The following is a 14,136-nucleotide window of genomic DNA, read 5'->3' on the forward strand; positions in this document are numbered from 1 at the left end:
TTATTTACATGTCATCTTTCCATTTTTTATCCAATATTTTTATAATTGTATCTTCAAGTCTAAATACTTGATTCGTATGCTACTGTTTGATGAAAGGAGATAAGAATCCACAGACGCTTACTTAAGGCCCCAGCACTATTCACTGAGTAACCCATCATTTCCTCTTCTGCTTTAAAAGTATCTTTTTTAAAACTATAAATTTAATTTCTATGCATATGTATCTCTATTTTTGGATTCTCCAGTCTGTTCCATTAAGCCTATCTATTCTAGTGTTAATGAAAACTGTTTCAATCATTGTGATGTTATAATATGGTTATTTTCTGTTGAGGCTTATCCCATTCATCACTCTTTTGAATTTCTTTAATAAATAAAGAGAATTATCTTTATTCATTTACTCATGCTTTTTTTTTTTCTTTCATGCCTAAAACAGAACTTTCTAATCGATTCTAATTTGCATGAAAGAAAATGATTGAGTCTCTGTAACTCTCTTTAAGAGCTGTATAGTTGATTCTGTCTGATTTTCCACATACACAAGCATATCATTTGCCAGTGGTAATTTTTGCTTCCAATTTTTATAACTTTTTTCTTTCTCTTGCCTAATTGCATAGGCCAGTAACTCCAGAACAGCATCAACTAATAGCGATGACAGTGTACATTCTTGTTGTGTTTTCCACTTTACTAACAATGCTTTAGGTGTTTAACAAATAAACATTTTATCAGCTCTCAGCAGAGAAGCTACACACTGCCTCTGACTTTCTAATTCTTCTGGGCTTTCCTTAGTGGCTTCCTTTGTCCAGAACCTTCAACCCTGAGACTGCCCTACCTTTGTTGAAAGGTGAAAAGTTAGATTCTTCTTCACCTATTGCCTCCAAAGGAAAAATTGGAGCGCAGGGCTGGAATTCAAAAGAGCAGCTGCCAGAGCACGGGGTTGGAAGAAGTTCCCTCTTGCTCCAGAACTCAAGCCACAGAAGGAAGAACCCGAGGGTGGGGAGGAGTCGGGGCCACCCCCGCCCCCAGCCCCACGTCGGTGCCACCCGCGGAGATGAAATGTGAGCCCGGGTGGCCCAGGACGCCGGAGTGGCTGCCTCGCCTGCCGCCTGAGCGCCGCGGGCAGAGACAAAGAGACCTCGGCCCCAGCGCAGCCCCGCGCGCCCCGGCCGGGCTCCCCTCGAAGACGCTCAGGGCAATGGCCCGGTCCCCGCGCGACCCCCCTCTCGGGAGCGCTGCCCTCTCCCTCTGACCGCGCTCCGGCTCCTCCGCGGCCCGGGCTCTCCCTTCTCCCCCCCATCAGCCCTCTCTCCAGTCTGTGCGTCTGTCCGTCTGTCCTGGCGCGCAACCTCCGGCCACCGGCTTGGATGGACGCGCTGAGGCTGCCCGGGGGTCCAGGAATCTTGCTTCCGAAGCTGGTCCTGCTCTTTGTCTACGCAGGTCAGTGGCCTGGGGCGGCGGGAGAGGGGAACGAGACTTGGGACTGAGCTCGGGTCGCCCTCTGGCCACGCGGGTTGGGCGGGAGGCACGGGGACCCTGGTGGGAGAGCCGAGACGGGGTGGTCCCCGCCGGGCAGCCAGGGAAGCCGGCGTGCTGCGACCCTCGGCTCGACCTCCCCCGAGGTTTTGTTTTGTTTTGCTCCTTTTCTTTAACTTTCCCTTTCCCCTCTCCTCCTCCCTTCTCTCTCTGCAAGCAATTTAAAACTCCCAGTCCAATTTAAAAATCCCAAACGCGCATTTAGAGGATTTCACTCTCTGGATAGCGTTCCATTGATCCTGTCCATGACTCAGGAATCTGGGGGTTGAGGGCAGAGACTGAGGGGTGGGAGAAAAGCATTTTTTAAAAAAGTACCCAAGATTTAGAGGTATTTGCTGAAGTTTTAACATGAACTAATGTGGTGACTTTTCCATTTCAAGGTAGTCTATCTCCTCTCCTTGCTACCCCCACATTCTGAGTATTTCAAAATATAAAGCCTTAGACCATCGGGTTTCTTGTTTTGTTTTTTTCACTTTAGAAGTTGATTCTCAAGTGTGGTAGTCTGGATAATTGGATGCTTTGAGTTCAAATAGGAGGTTTTCGGGAGGCGTAAATTCACCCAGAGTCTAATCCTGTTTTCATCGATTTCGTGAAGCACTGTTTATAGGTGAAAGGAATTTCATTTCCCTCCTCCTAATTATTCTTCCTGAGAATTGCTAATAATTGATGGAGCAAAGCGGTTTTCTTGTTTCATGATTGATATGGAACTCAAAATGGCTTTTCACTGGTTATTCATGTATAAAGTTAATTACACATGTGGTTTTGCATTTGCTTCCTATTCACAAAAGAAGCTGAAAGCAAAGTTCTTTGTAAAATGTTTTCATGTCTCTCGCTTCCTAGGACAAAAAAAAAAAAAAAATCACAGGCTTACCTGTGACCTTGCAATAGTAAATTTATGTAGCACTGTGATTTATTTCTTGATACTTAACGAAGATTGCGACTGACATGAAGAGGTTCTTCAACATTATTGAACGTGAACGTCAAGAGAATTGAACTTCTCATTCAACCTTGCCAGAAATGACTCCCCAAACTTCTATAGAAATTTTCAATTGATACACTAAAATGTGAATTAGTAGCTGTCTATAAGTTATTTAAAAGATATTTTATTGCAAGGAAAACGCTGACTTTCAAATGCAAAAATTCATCAAAGTAGGAAAAGACCTTCCTACTTAATGAAGAGAAACTGCATTGTAATCCGTTTGCTTATTTCTGTACCTTAAAGTGTATTCCAGAATTTGCGAAGCTAAAAGAAACAATTGCGTTATTGGTTTTATATTAAAATCTTCCCATTAGTTCATTTGAAGCAATGATTCTTTTCACCTCCTCTGTTTATCCAAAAACAAAAATAAAAATAAGAAAATAGAACAAAACCTCACTCATCTTTACTCAAGCACACCGTTGAACAACAACTGACTCCTTGTCTATTTTATTCCCTGTGGTAAACTGAAAGCTTCTAATGCACACGCTTTTCCTTCCTTTCGTCCTGTTCCCCCACCCCACCCCACCCTGTGCTTGGTGAACAATCCCCAGGGTTCAGGAAATCTGCAAAGCCTTCTGGCAACAAGTTTGGTTAGTTTAGAAAGTTTTGCTGCATTCATTTCTTCTCTTCTTAGGCATACCCCCCTCAAAAGCTACAGAATAACTACAAGCCAATAATACTAAATTAACTTACTATCTTTGATAAGGAATATTTAGCCAATGTGTTCTTTGGTGTTAACTCCCGAACTCTTTACTTCAGAAATCCCTTTATGCTTGCCTTATTTATTTACCCAATATTCACTGAGTGAGGCATTTTGAGTGTTATATAGGACAGAGGCCTTGCTCTGAGTTTCATCTGGGAGATAAAGGAGGCCTATTATAATGTATAAAAGGCTGTGTCATAAGCGAATTACAGTCATGTGCCAGAACTGTTCACAGGAGGGAACCTCATAGCTGGCTTAGGAGAGTAAGCTCCAGGAAGATGATGTCTGTTTTGTTCAGCATGATATTCAGATTCTGGCAAAATACCTGGCCCATAAGAAGAACCCAATAAGTAATCTCTCAGAGAAATTGAACTTAAGGAGGAATTTAGGGACTAGATAGGGAAGCCTTGGACATAAGGAAATGGAGGAGGATATAATGTGAACAAAGGCAAAAACCATGAGATATATATTTGTAATGATACAGAATTCATTTTGGTTGCAACTAAGACATGTGGCTGGAAGTGAGGACTGGGGGATGATGAGGAAACAATGCCGATCTAGCAGTTGAGACACCCTGTTAAATAAATTTCCAGCTTTAATGGGACAAAAACCTATGCAGATGCACCGCCTATAACCTGAATTATTTTCCCCCAAAGCAGATGCACTAAATTCATGCTCCCTTTGATAAGGAGGTACGGGCGAAGTTTCTGTGCCTAAAGCATCACGTTTTGCTGTGGAACCACCTTCGGAAAGAGACCCGATGACATTTATGCCGTTATCCAACTCCCACCGCAGGCAACAAAGACAGGATTTGGCCAAGGTTTTACCTTCCCAGCCTCAGCCAGTGACTGCTGTCCCCTCCCTTTCCTTCCTCCCTTATCCTCAGCTGTAGCTTACAAGAGCCATTTCTGAGCATGTGCTTTGCAACCAGATGTCGCTTTTCCTGTGCCACGAATTCCTTGAGGTGGGGGTGAGGGTTGGAGAACCTTCTTCCACATCATGCCTTTGATTCAAGTCACTGCAGAAAGCTTGAACTGGCTACTTTTCAAGAATATTCACTCGAACATTAGAGGTAATATCAATTATCTTCTGAAACAATTGGAATGTTCCATTCCTTACAAGTGAGAAAATGCTCTGGTGCCTTCCAAATCCAATTTTCACAGAATTGCTCTCCACTAAACTGGAGAGAGCAACTAACATAGAAGATTTGACGTGTGGTCAAAACCTCAGTTTGAGAATGTTGCGATTGTGAATCTGTTTGCCATACTGTTACATCTGCCCTTGTCAGTTGTTTAATTCTGGGAAGTAGACAGGAGTGCTAGAAAATGCCATCAAAATAAGGAACAACTTGTGACACGATCCTGATGTTTGCTGCAGGTATAATCCAGCTCCTTGGCTACAAGATGTTGGGCTTGGTTTCCTGTAACATTGGTTCAAAATATTTTGATAACACCACGTCCTTATAATAGTAGTAACTGGAATACAATAATAGTAATTGAACCTTTGATATTCATGGAGAGTTTAATAAGATGTCACTATCAAGGGCATCATTCCGAAGGCACCCCATGAAGCTACCTACATATGGGTTGTCCTGCTCACACAGAAAAAATGGGGACATCGGCTCTTCCACTCTCCGAATGGCTTTAAAGAACATGCAGCAAAACATCCCTGTTAAGCCTCTTGAGACAACTAACTAATCTAAATGTTTGAATTAACTAAACAGCACTAAAAATGAGAGCTATAGAAGTTCATAGGGAAAAATGAGAAGATAAATAGCCTTAAAAAGTGTGATGCACTCTGCAAAGAGCATACCCTGTCAGTAGGTCATTAGATTGTGCTTCTGTCTTCAAAATTTAGCAGTGGTTTTCAGTAGAGTTACTGAATCTTACAAAGTAATTATTTCTTCCTCTCCTTTCTTCTTACCTCATCTCAGAAGAAAACATTAAGGTTTATTAATTTATGGGGTAGAAGTAAAATGGAGGGGGAAAAAAGGTGAACGTTTTCATGTGTTCTGCAAAGGCCATGCGTTATTGAAAAAGATCAATGAACTTTGCTACTTTCTGATATTCATTTGTCAAGAATCATCCTGTCAAGGAGGTGATTTAAAAACAAAATCTAGGGGCACCTGGGTGGCTCAGTCGGTTCAGCGTCCAGCTTCGGCTCAGGTCATGATCTCACATCTTGTGGGTTCGAGCCCCGTGTCGGGCTCTGTGCTGACAGCTCAGAGCCTCGAGCCTGCTTCAGATTCTGTGTCTCCCTCTCTCTTTGCCCCTCCCACCTTGTCCTCTCTCTCTCTCTCTCTCTCAAAAATAAATATACATTAATTTTTTTTTAAATCTAAATTTTTCTTTCTGGATAAATCAATCACCTGGACACACAGACATAATGTAACATCTTGTACTTTTCGGTTATGGTTTGACAGGCAAGCAAAAGCGTTACATAATTTAGATAATAGTGGATATTACCTCTAGGGATTGAGTTGGAAAGGACTTCCTTTGTGATTCTTGAACATGTAACTTAAATTACCAGACTATATTTAGTGCGTTTCTAATCATGTACCTCAAACTCACATATCCATGATAATTTATACCAGTGATTGTAATTAAATAATCATCTGAACTTGTTAAACATAAATCATTTAGGTGACACGAAGAATTTTTAAAAGCTAGGGCAATTTTTATTCAAATTTGGGGTCTAATTTTCCTTGCCAAAAACATATGGAAGAAAAAAGACATATTGAATAAAAAAGACGGTTTTATCAGCTCCTACATGTCCTTTCTACTCAGAAAGCACCTTTTTCCCTTCCCATAGTGCTGTTTCATAACTTGTTGATTCTGAAATCTAACATTAAATAAATTCCTAATTATTCACGAGATAGTTATCTACGGAAACGCCTTCCTACAACTAACCCATTATCTTCCAGTCCAGATGAATTGACAGGATATGCAGACTCATTTGTGTTACCATATGTACGCAAACTGTCGTTATGAGGGTAAAACAAAATGTACAGAAAGAGTAACATAGAATGCATTGTCATAAAAACATACATTATCTAAAAAGTATCTCCAGTTGACAATATACACGTCAATAACACATTCCATCAAAGGACCTTAATGTGACCCTCAAGTCAAAAGACTTTATCATTTCGAAATTGTTATAAGAATTCTGTTGCAAAATTGAACGGCTGATCTGTTGGATCATTCGTTTCTCCTTCCGTTGTCCCATTCAGCACTTTCAACTACCAGTTATGGTGTTGGATGAAGGAAATTCAAAACAGAATGGTCTTTGCCTCTTCTGGATTTACGTCCAATAGGGAAGGAAGACTAGTTTAGATGCTTATTCATGTTTGAGAATTCTGAGTATGCAAAATGAATATCTAAATGCACCGAAGTGTGGTCGCTGACCGATGGAGCTATAAAATAGAATACTTTTCATGAGGCTGTGATTTCAGAACTGTAAAGGATGTGTGTGGTGTTTCTTTTGCAGAGGATTGCCTTGCTCAGTGTGGCAAAGACTGCAGATCTTACTGCTGCGATGGGGCCACGCCCTACTGTTGTTCCTACTACGCCTATATTGGGAATATCCTCTCGTGAGTACTGGTCAAGTTCGGCAATACTGACGCTCTTTCCATTCCTCAGTTATGTGTTCACAAAGTACCAAGGTACATAGGTAGGGGCAAGAAATTTTAAAAGGGGTTATTTTTTTTTAAGTTTATTTATTTATTTTGAGATAGGGAGAGGAGCGGGGGTGGGGGGGCGTCCCAAGCAGGCTCCATGCTGTTACATGAAATGCTACGTGTGACCTGAGCTGAGACCACATGAAACGCTTGATCACACGAAACACTAGATGTGACCTGATCTGAAATCAAGGGTGGGACGCTCAACTGACCGAGCCACACGGGTGCCCAAAGAGTGGTTATTGACGTAAAGCCTTCACTGGAGATATTAAACACTTATCACTATCTACAGTGTTATATTATCTAACAAAATATGCAAAGTGATATGCAACATAAGCTGCTTTTGTTAGAAGAGGGTTAAGAAGTATTCTTTTACGCTTAATTTGTGTTCCATAATAACAATGTTTTTAGTCCACCACATGCATATTATTGATCATTTTTTAACATTGTCAATGATATGGTTTTGTCTGCTTTGTTGAAGGATTTGTAAGTTAGAATTTGTCATTTAATTATGGCTGGTGTATTTTGCCATGTATTTGTCTATCTCATTCAGTAGATGAGAGACATTATGAATAAAAACAGTTAAGATATGAAATGTCAATTTTCTATATAATGTATGTCAAACAACTTCGGGAAGTAAGCTTAGAGCCCAAGAAAGGCTAAGCATCAACCCTATACAGTGGTAACCAAGTACGAACACGAGTGAAACAAACACACATAGACTGTGTTTAACATTCCTCCATAACAAATTGAGAATTAATTTTGGAGATGCCCCTGGGCAACGGGACATGGAGAAGCTGGAAGGGCCTTCAGGGTTATATGTCTGAAAGGTTTGCAATTCTTTGTTCTTCTACATGGATCTTAAAGTCAAGAAATTAGAAAATTAGGAACGTAAGACTTTTCAGAGTCAAAAATCACACGTGGCTTTCAAATAACAGCCAGGATCTAGTCTTTTAGACTAGCTCCTTAGTTTTTATTTTTCAAGTGAATATCACGATAACTCATTCTCCATTCCCTGAGGACAGAAGAGCTGGCACCACATACACTTTCTAAAATCAAAGTTGGTGCTGATAGTGGAGATCATAACTGTCTGAATAAGGCCAAAAATAATCATACTTCAGGATACTCTTGAAGTCTGACATGGCTCTAAGAATTGTCAGGCTATAATAAAGATTGATGAACGGAATTTAAGCATTCTTGAAATGCAAAATAAACTGTAAATAAAATGTTTGACATTTTCTCCCAGAAGTCTTGCTGAAAAAGGGTTTAAGTCTCCTTCTTATATTAGAGACCAGTCAGAATGATATTTACAGGATTAATCAGCTCAGAATACGCTCAATATAATTATATAAGGATGTTTCACATTTGTATGTCACTTCTCACTCTTGAAGTACTTCAAAATAGGGGCGCCTGGGCGGCTCAGTCGGTTGTGCGTCCAACTCAGGTCATGAGTTCAGTTTGTGAGTTCGAGCCCCGTGTCAGGCTTTATGCTGACAGCTCAGAGCCTGGAACCTGTTTCGGATTTTGTGTCTTCCTCTGTCTCTCTGCCCTCCCCCGTTCACGCTCCGTCTTTCTCTCTCTCTCTGGAAAATAAATAAACATTAAAAAAAAATTTGCAATTTAAAATAATTTAAAATACATAATTGCTAAATTCCAATTTCATTTTCCAGTGGATTCCACATGCCAGCTGTTGGTGTTTCAGGTAGATGTGCAGGTGGGCTCAGAAGGTGGTATAGATTTGAGGAAACAAGCTTCAGAGTGATTCCGTGATTCTCTGGTCCCCTGGCTCCTGGTCCCATCCACTAATATCCATTACTGTGTGCGTTGTGTCCTTATTTGTCACCTCACAGCTAACTGCACCCTGGGAAATACAGAGAGAAGAAAAAATTACTAAAATCAGAACTTTAAAATTTTAAATTTACAGATGCGCTTTGTATGTTTTATATTGGCATTCAGATTTACATTTTTATGGTATGCATTGTAACTCTTTAATTTTACCCTTGGTTAAAGTAAAGAGTTAGTGGAATTGATCTATTTGTCCGGGTTATTAGGGCCATGGACTGGTTATATTTGAAGAGAAGAATTGTGTTTTGAGTTGGGGGGAATATAAACACAGATGGCATTATATTTCAGGCGGTTATAACTGAATTCTGTGTTCAAAATAGAAGCCATTAAGTAAATCCTTTGGTAAACAATTCTCAGGAGAAAAAAAAAAAAAGAGAGAAGCTTTAAAGTGTTTTCCCCCACTGAATAAAGGAGAATACATTTTCAGGATTTCCAGTAATTGTTTAAGATTTGAAAAGAGTTCTTAACTCCACCCAAAGCTTTTTTTTTTTAAGTTGTGGGGGGAAAGGAGATAGAAACAAAATCATTCCAAGAATGCTTACAAAAGTTCTTTCATGCACATGTTTTCAAATATTGCTATTTTGGAACACATAAACTACCTTCTTCTCTTCCAAGTATCCAGGCACATTCTTGCTAAAATCATTTTAATTATCTTAACAGAAAGTTAAATCTTTGTCCTTATTAGAAAAGTAATAAGGAAGAAAGCTGTAAACACAATGAGATGTAATGTATCCTAAATGGCTAATTTTATAAATTGGTTATAATTTGCTTTCTATTTTTGTATGTTTTCAAAATAGAAGCTATCTTGGCTCAGCTTAAAATGAACTAAAAAGAGTGCAAAGTACAATCTGGGTCATTCTAAACTGTTCACAAATCAGTAAGGTAATGTGCAGTCAATCCTCATCGCTGAGGCCCCTCTAAAATAATCAGAGAGAAGTGTTCAGCCCTAACTCTGTTTCCTTCAACTCCCTTTTCTGTTTTACAAAAGAAACCACTAAGCTTCATTTGTAAAGAGATCCCAAGAACTAAATTTACCTTTTAGTTGAAAAGCCTTACTTACATTACTCAGGTCCCTTGTTTTTAGACATTTTACATTCTAAATATGAGTTCATTTTGACAAATAAATTTAGATTCTACATCCCCACATTTTTTTTCTTTTTTCAGTTAGGAATTTTTTAAAGTTTATTTATTTTCAGAGAGAGGGAGAGAGGGAGAACATGGGTGGGGTAGAAGCAAAGAAAATTCCAAACAAGGTCCACACTGTCAGCACAGAGCCTGACACGGGGCTTGAACTCACAAACTATGAGATCGTGACCTGAGCTGAAATCAAGAGTTGGACGCTTAACCGACTGAGCCACCCAGGCACTCCTTCAGTCAGGAATTTTTAATTTTACATGTGTCTCCTGAAAAATTTTGAAAATTCAACTTTTAAAATGGCATATCTACTTTTTAATTGGAGTATAGTTGGCATATAACATTATGTTAGTTTCAGGTGTACAACATATTGATTCAATATTTGTACATATTGCAAAATGATCACCACAGTAAGTCTATTTTAAATAGCATATTTATTTTTGATCATTATGGTCACACATACTAAGTTCAATATAGAAAAATAGTCCCATTTTCCAGAATTTAAGAATGTTTTCACAGAAGTCAGCATATACTATGTAATCAGTTATTTACAAATACATATTGAGTGCTCATTAATTACTCTAGCAGTACTGAGCTAGGTTCTGGGATCCAAGGATGAATAAATGATATACCTTGACCTCTAGGAACTCACAATCTCATAAGAGAAGAAAGTGAAGAACATTTAATTCTGATTCAGTGAATTAATCTATCAAGTGTTATTGGAGGGCCAGGAAGAGAGAAAACAGCCAAGTCTTTGTGTGTAGTGTTTGGAAAGAAATGTTTAGGGAAAGTCTCATAAACATGAAATTGGATCAGAGCATTGAAAGATATTTATATAAATGGACAGCCAAGAAAGGGAGGTACATTCCAGAGAGAGACTGTCACTTGTGAAGGCAAAGATATAAGAATGGAACCGGTCAGTTTGAGAAAACCCATGTTATTCAATGTTGCTGTAGAAGGAAGGTTAAACTTTAAATATAACATACGAATAAGTAGGGAAGACAAAAGATAGGTCCTTACGTTCACATACTTTTAGTGGTCATGCTTAACAAAACTGAAACAAAATAATGTATTATTTTTCTTGATTAAGATAGCTGGTTTTATATAGAAATGACATACTCTTAGGTACTACTATGACAAAGGACATGGGTGAGAAGGGTACCAAATGGACATTATTTTATTTATGCCATAAAGAAAGGATTTGGAATAAACACTTTGAGATGTTGCGCTATTTAGAACAACTTATGACAGGATACATGACCTTGGAATTATTTCTCCCTTTTTGAGACTTTTTGTCATCATGAGGGTAATTACCTGAAGATTAAAAGCCTCACTGTGCTTGAAAATGAGAATTGGGTCAACTCAAGAAGTAAACAATTTCTCATCAAAATGATTCTCAAACATTTCATTTAGCCACTCTTCCCCGTGAAAAATAAATATCCGTGATGAATATGAAAAGGGATATTTCAATTTTTTGCTGCTGATGAAGTTTAATTGACATGCCTGAGGGAGAGGATCCAGCATAAAGACGTGGTTTGTAGAGTACTCTTTAGCATTGGAAGAATTCAAGGGGATAGAGGGTGCACTTGAGTGGCTAATTACTGTCAGTAATGGAATAAAGTAAAAACTTTACTGGACGTGAAGGGAAACTGCTATGTGAGTAAAAAAAAGTATTGTCTGGTGTCGAATAGGAGCCCAATAATGCCTAGGATGGACTTAGTGAGCCCGATAACAAGATGTAAGATTTAATCTTTTTATTCAGAAATAGATATTTGCTTTTCCAGTATGCCTCTGTAAAATACAGCTCTGTCGAGGGATTCCTCAGAGCACGATCTGGCCAACACAAAATCCCCGTGGGGAAAAAAATCAAGAGGGAGAACTAATAATGGAGATCCTGGTGGGATTAAGTTTCTTTTCTCCTCAATGGAATGTGAAAGATGTATTGCCCACAGTTTTGCAAAGACAGCTAATAAATATCACCACTGTGATTTTAGAACCATGTTACGCATGAAAGCAAAACCGAGCTAAAAGATAAAGGTTTCATATTTTCAAATGGCATTTGAAGCGTATGCTCATTAAGTAGCTGAACGTTCTGAATAAAACACGTGGGACTCTTCAAATACTGACTGGGACATAATGTATTTTGAAAGGCCCTTTGGTATTGGGAACATCATTTAAAGTAATTAAAATAAAATATTCTTAGTACTTAGATATGAAAAAAACAACTCTGAAAGGTGCTTACTGAGCAAACCAAAGTTGGTGGGGTGAGGGGGGAGGGTCTTACCTTTAGTATGACACAAAGATGAATAATTAATATAATGTTAAAACAAATATGAATTTGGCTTCAAATGTAGTAACAAATTTTGTTTGATTAAGAATAACGTCAGTGTGCCTCAGAAGACATTTTTATTTTATGGGTTACTTTATAAAGATGTTTATACAATAAACATCTAGAAATCTAAAACTCTTCTCTGTCAAATCTTACATTCTATTTCATCGTAATTGCCTCTGTAAATTAAGCTTCAATGTCAGAAACATAATTTGTGTTTAGAAAGAAATGGAGGAATTTTCTAGAACATGTTCTCAGGAATTTGTGTCTATAAATATAGAGAGAGATTCTGTGTTCTACACCAGGTTCTGGGGGATAGAGCCTTGAACCAAACATGGTTCTTGCCCTTGAATTATTTATAAGCTACTGGGGAGCATAGACCTATAAAGAGATAGTTTAATCTACTGGGGAAAGTGCAAAATGCGGTGGAATTAGGGAAGAGAAGCTTTTACTCCAGTTTGAGGGTTCTAGGAAAGCTTCTTGAAGGAGCGTAATTCTAAGATTAACCTGGAAAAGAAAAGCAATTGATAAAATGCATCGCTTACTTGGAATTAAAAGAAAAGATTTAGCAAACTAAGAATACAGAGGAAAGTCTCTTCACCTTATAAATCTCTCAAAAAAGAAAAATCTCCAAAAAACAAAAAAACCCTATGTCAAACACCAGACTTAGTGGTACGATATTATATATAACCTTTCCCTTTAAAGCCATCTGTAAGGCAAGCTGGCATCTAGGGCTTCTATTCAGCATCCTGGTCAGTGTAACTAACAAGACAAGTTAAAAAGAGGTGATAAGAATTGGATAGGGGGGAGCTAAGTTGTTATTTATTAATGGTATGGTTGCCTGTACTCTTCAGACTATAAAAATGAATGAGAATTCACCAAGATTGCCGTATATAAGCTCAGCGTACAAAAATTAGTGCATCCCTCTATAGCAGCAACATTCAGACAATGTAATATGTATGTGTGTACCCAAATCTCATTTATAACATCAAAAATGATAAGATACCTACTCAGAGATCCAGTAATAGTATATGCATGGCATTTATGGGGTAATATAAGTATATAAACATTTTGAGAGAAGAAAGAGAGAGCTACAGAAATGAAAAGATCTATCAAATTTTAGGTGCGAATATTGTAAGGATATCAATACTGGTATATGTCAGTTCTTCCTGAACGGTATGTAAATTCAGTGGAATTCTAATCACAACCCACAAGACCATTCTTTTTGTTGTTGCTGAGTTTGATAGACTGAGTGTAACATTTTCAAAGGGTAGCAAAGGGTGTAAGAAAAAAAGATATGAAGAAGAACAAAGTGAGAAGACATGCCTTGGAGACATCAAGATTTATTAGAAAGTTATAGTAAATAAATTGTGTGATATTGGTTTACAGGTAAACCAATAGAATATAGAACTTAGAAATTGACTCATATATATATTGGGCTTTGACAGATAACAGATGGCCTTACAGACCAGTGGAGGTGGGTGGGTTATTCAATAAATGGTGCATTAGCTATCCATATGGGTAAACATTAAATTCGCTCACTCCATCACACCGCACCCAGAAGTCTATTCGTTCCTATTGGATTAATTACATAAATGCAAGAAGCCAACATTTATCGCTTTTAAAAAAGGGAGAGAATGACATTATGGTATCAGGATAGGAAAGAGTTCTCAAATAAAAGGTAAAAACACAAGTAAAACTACTAAAACTAAAAACCAATGAACTGTATACATTTTAAAAAAGATTTTCATCCCCATGACTTCTTTATTTTGTGACAGGCAGTTTGTATCTCTTAATCTTAACCCTTAATCCGCATGGCCAATGTGTGTGCACAAAAAAAATAGCAGCGCAGAGAAGTGGAAGGGCAATAAATGTACAGAAGATGCTCCACCCAGCGAGCCAAAGCTGGGAAATGAAATACCATCTCACACCCCTCAGGCTGGCAG

The 14,136-nt window shown here is 38.4% G+C and overlaps 1 protein-coding gene across 1 annotated transcript in view; it reads left to right on the forward strand.

Annotated features, from left to right (window-relative positions):
• Positions 1-1,030: 1,030 nt before the first annotated feature.
• Positions 1,031-14,136, forward strand: part of CYYR1 (cysteine and tyrosine rich 1) — a 107,246-nt gene continuing 94,140 nt past the window's right edge. The window contains exons 1-2 of the mRNA XM_049629319.1: positions 1,031-1,428; positions 6,693-6,795. Coding sequence (XP_049485276.1) covers positions 1,356-1,428; positions 6,693-6,795 — 176 coding nt within the window. The 5' untranslated portion in view covers positions 1,031-1,355. The remainder of the gene's footprint in view (positions 1,429-6,692; positions 6,796-14,136) is intronic.

Source organism: Panthera uncia, chromosome C2 (assembly GCF_023721935.1).
Source record: "Panthera uncia isolate 11264 chromosome C2, Puncia_PCG_1.0, whole genome shotgun sequence".
NCBI classification, from domain to species: Eukaryota; Metazoa; Chordata; class Mammalia; order Carnivora; family Felidae; genus Panthera; species Panthera uncia.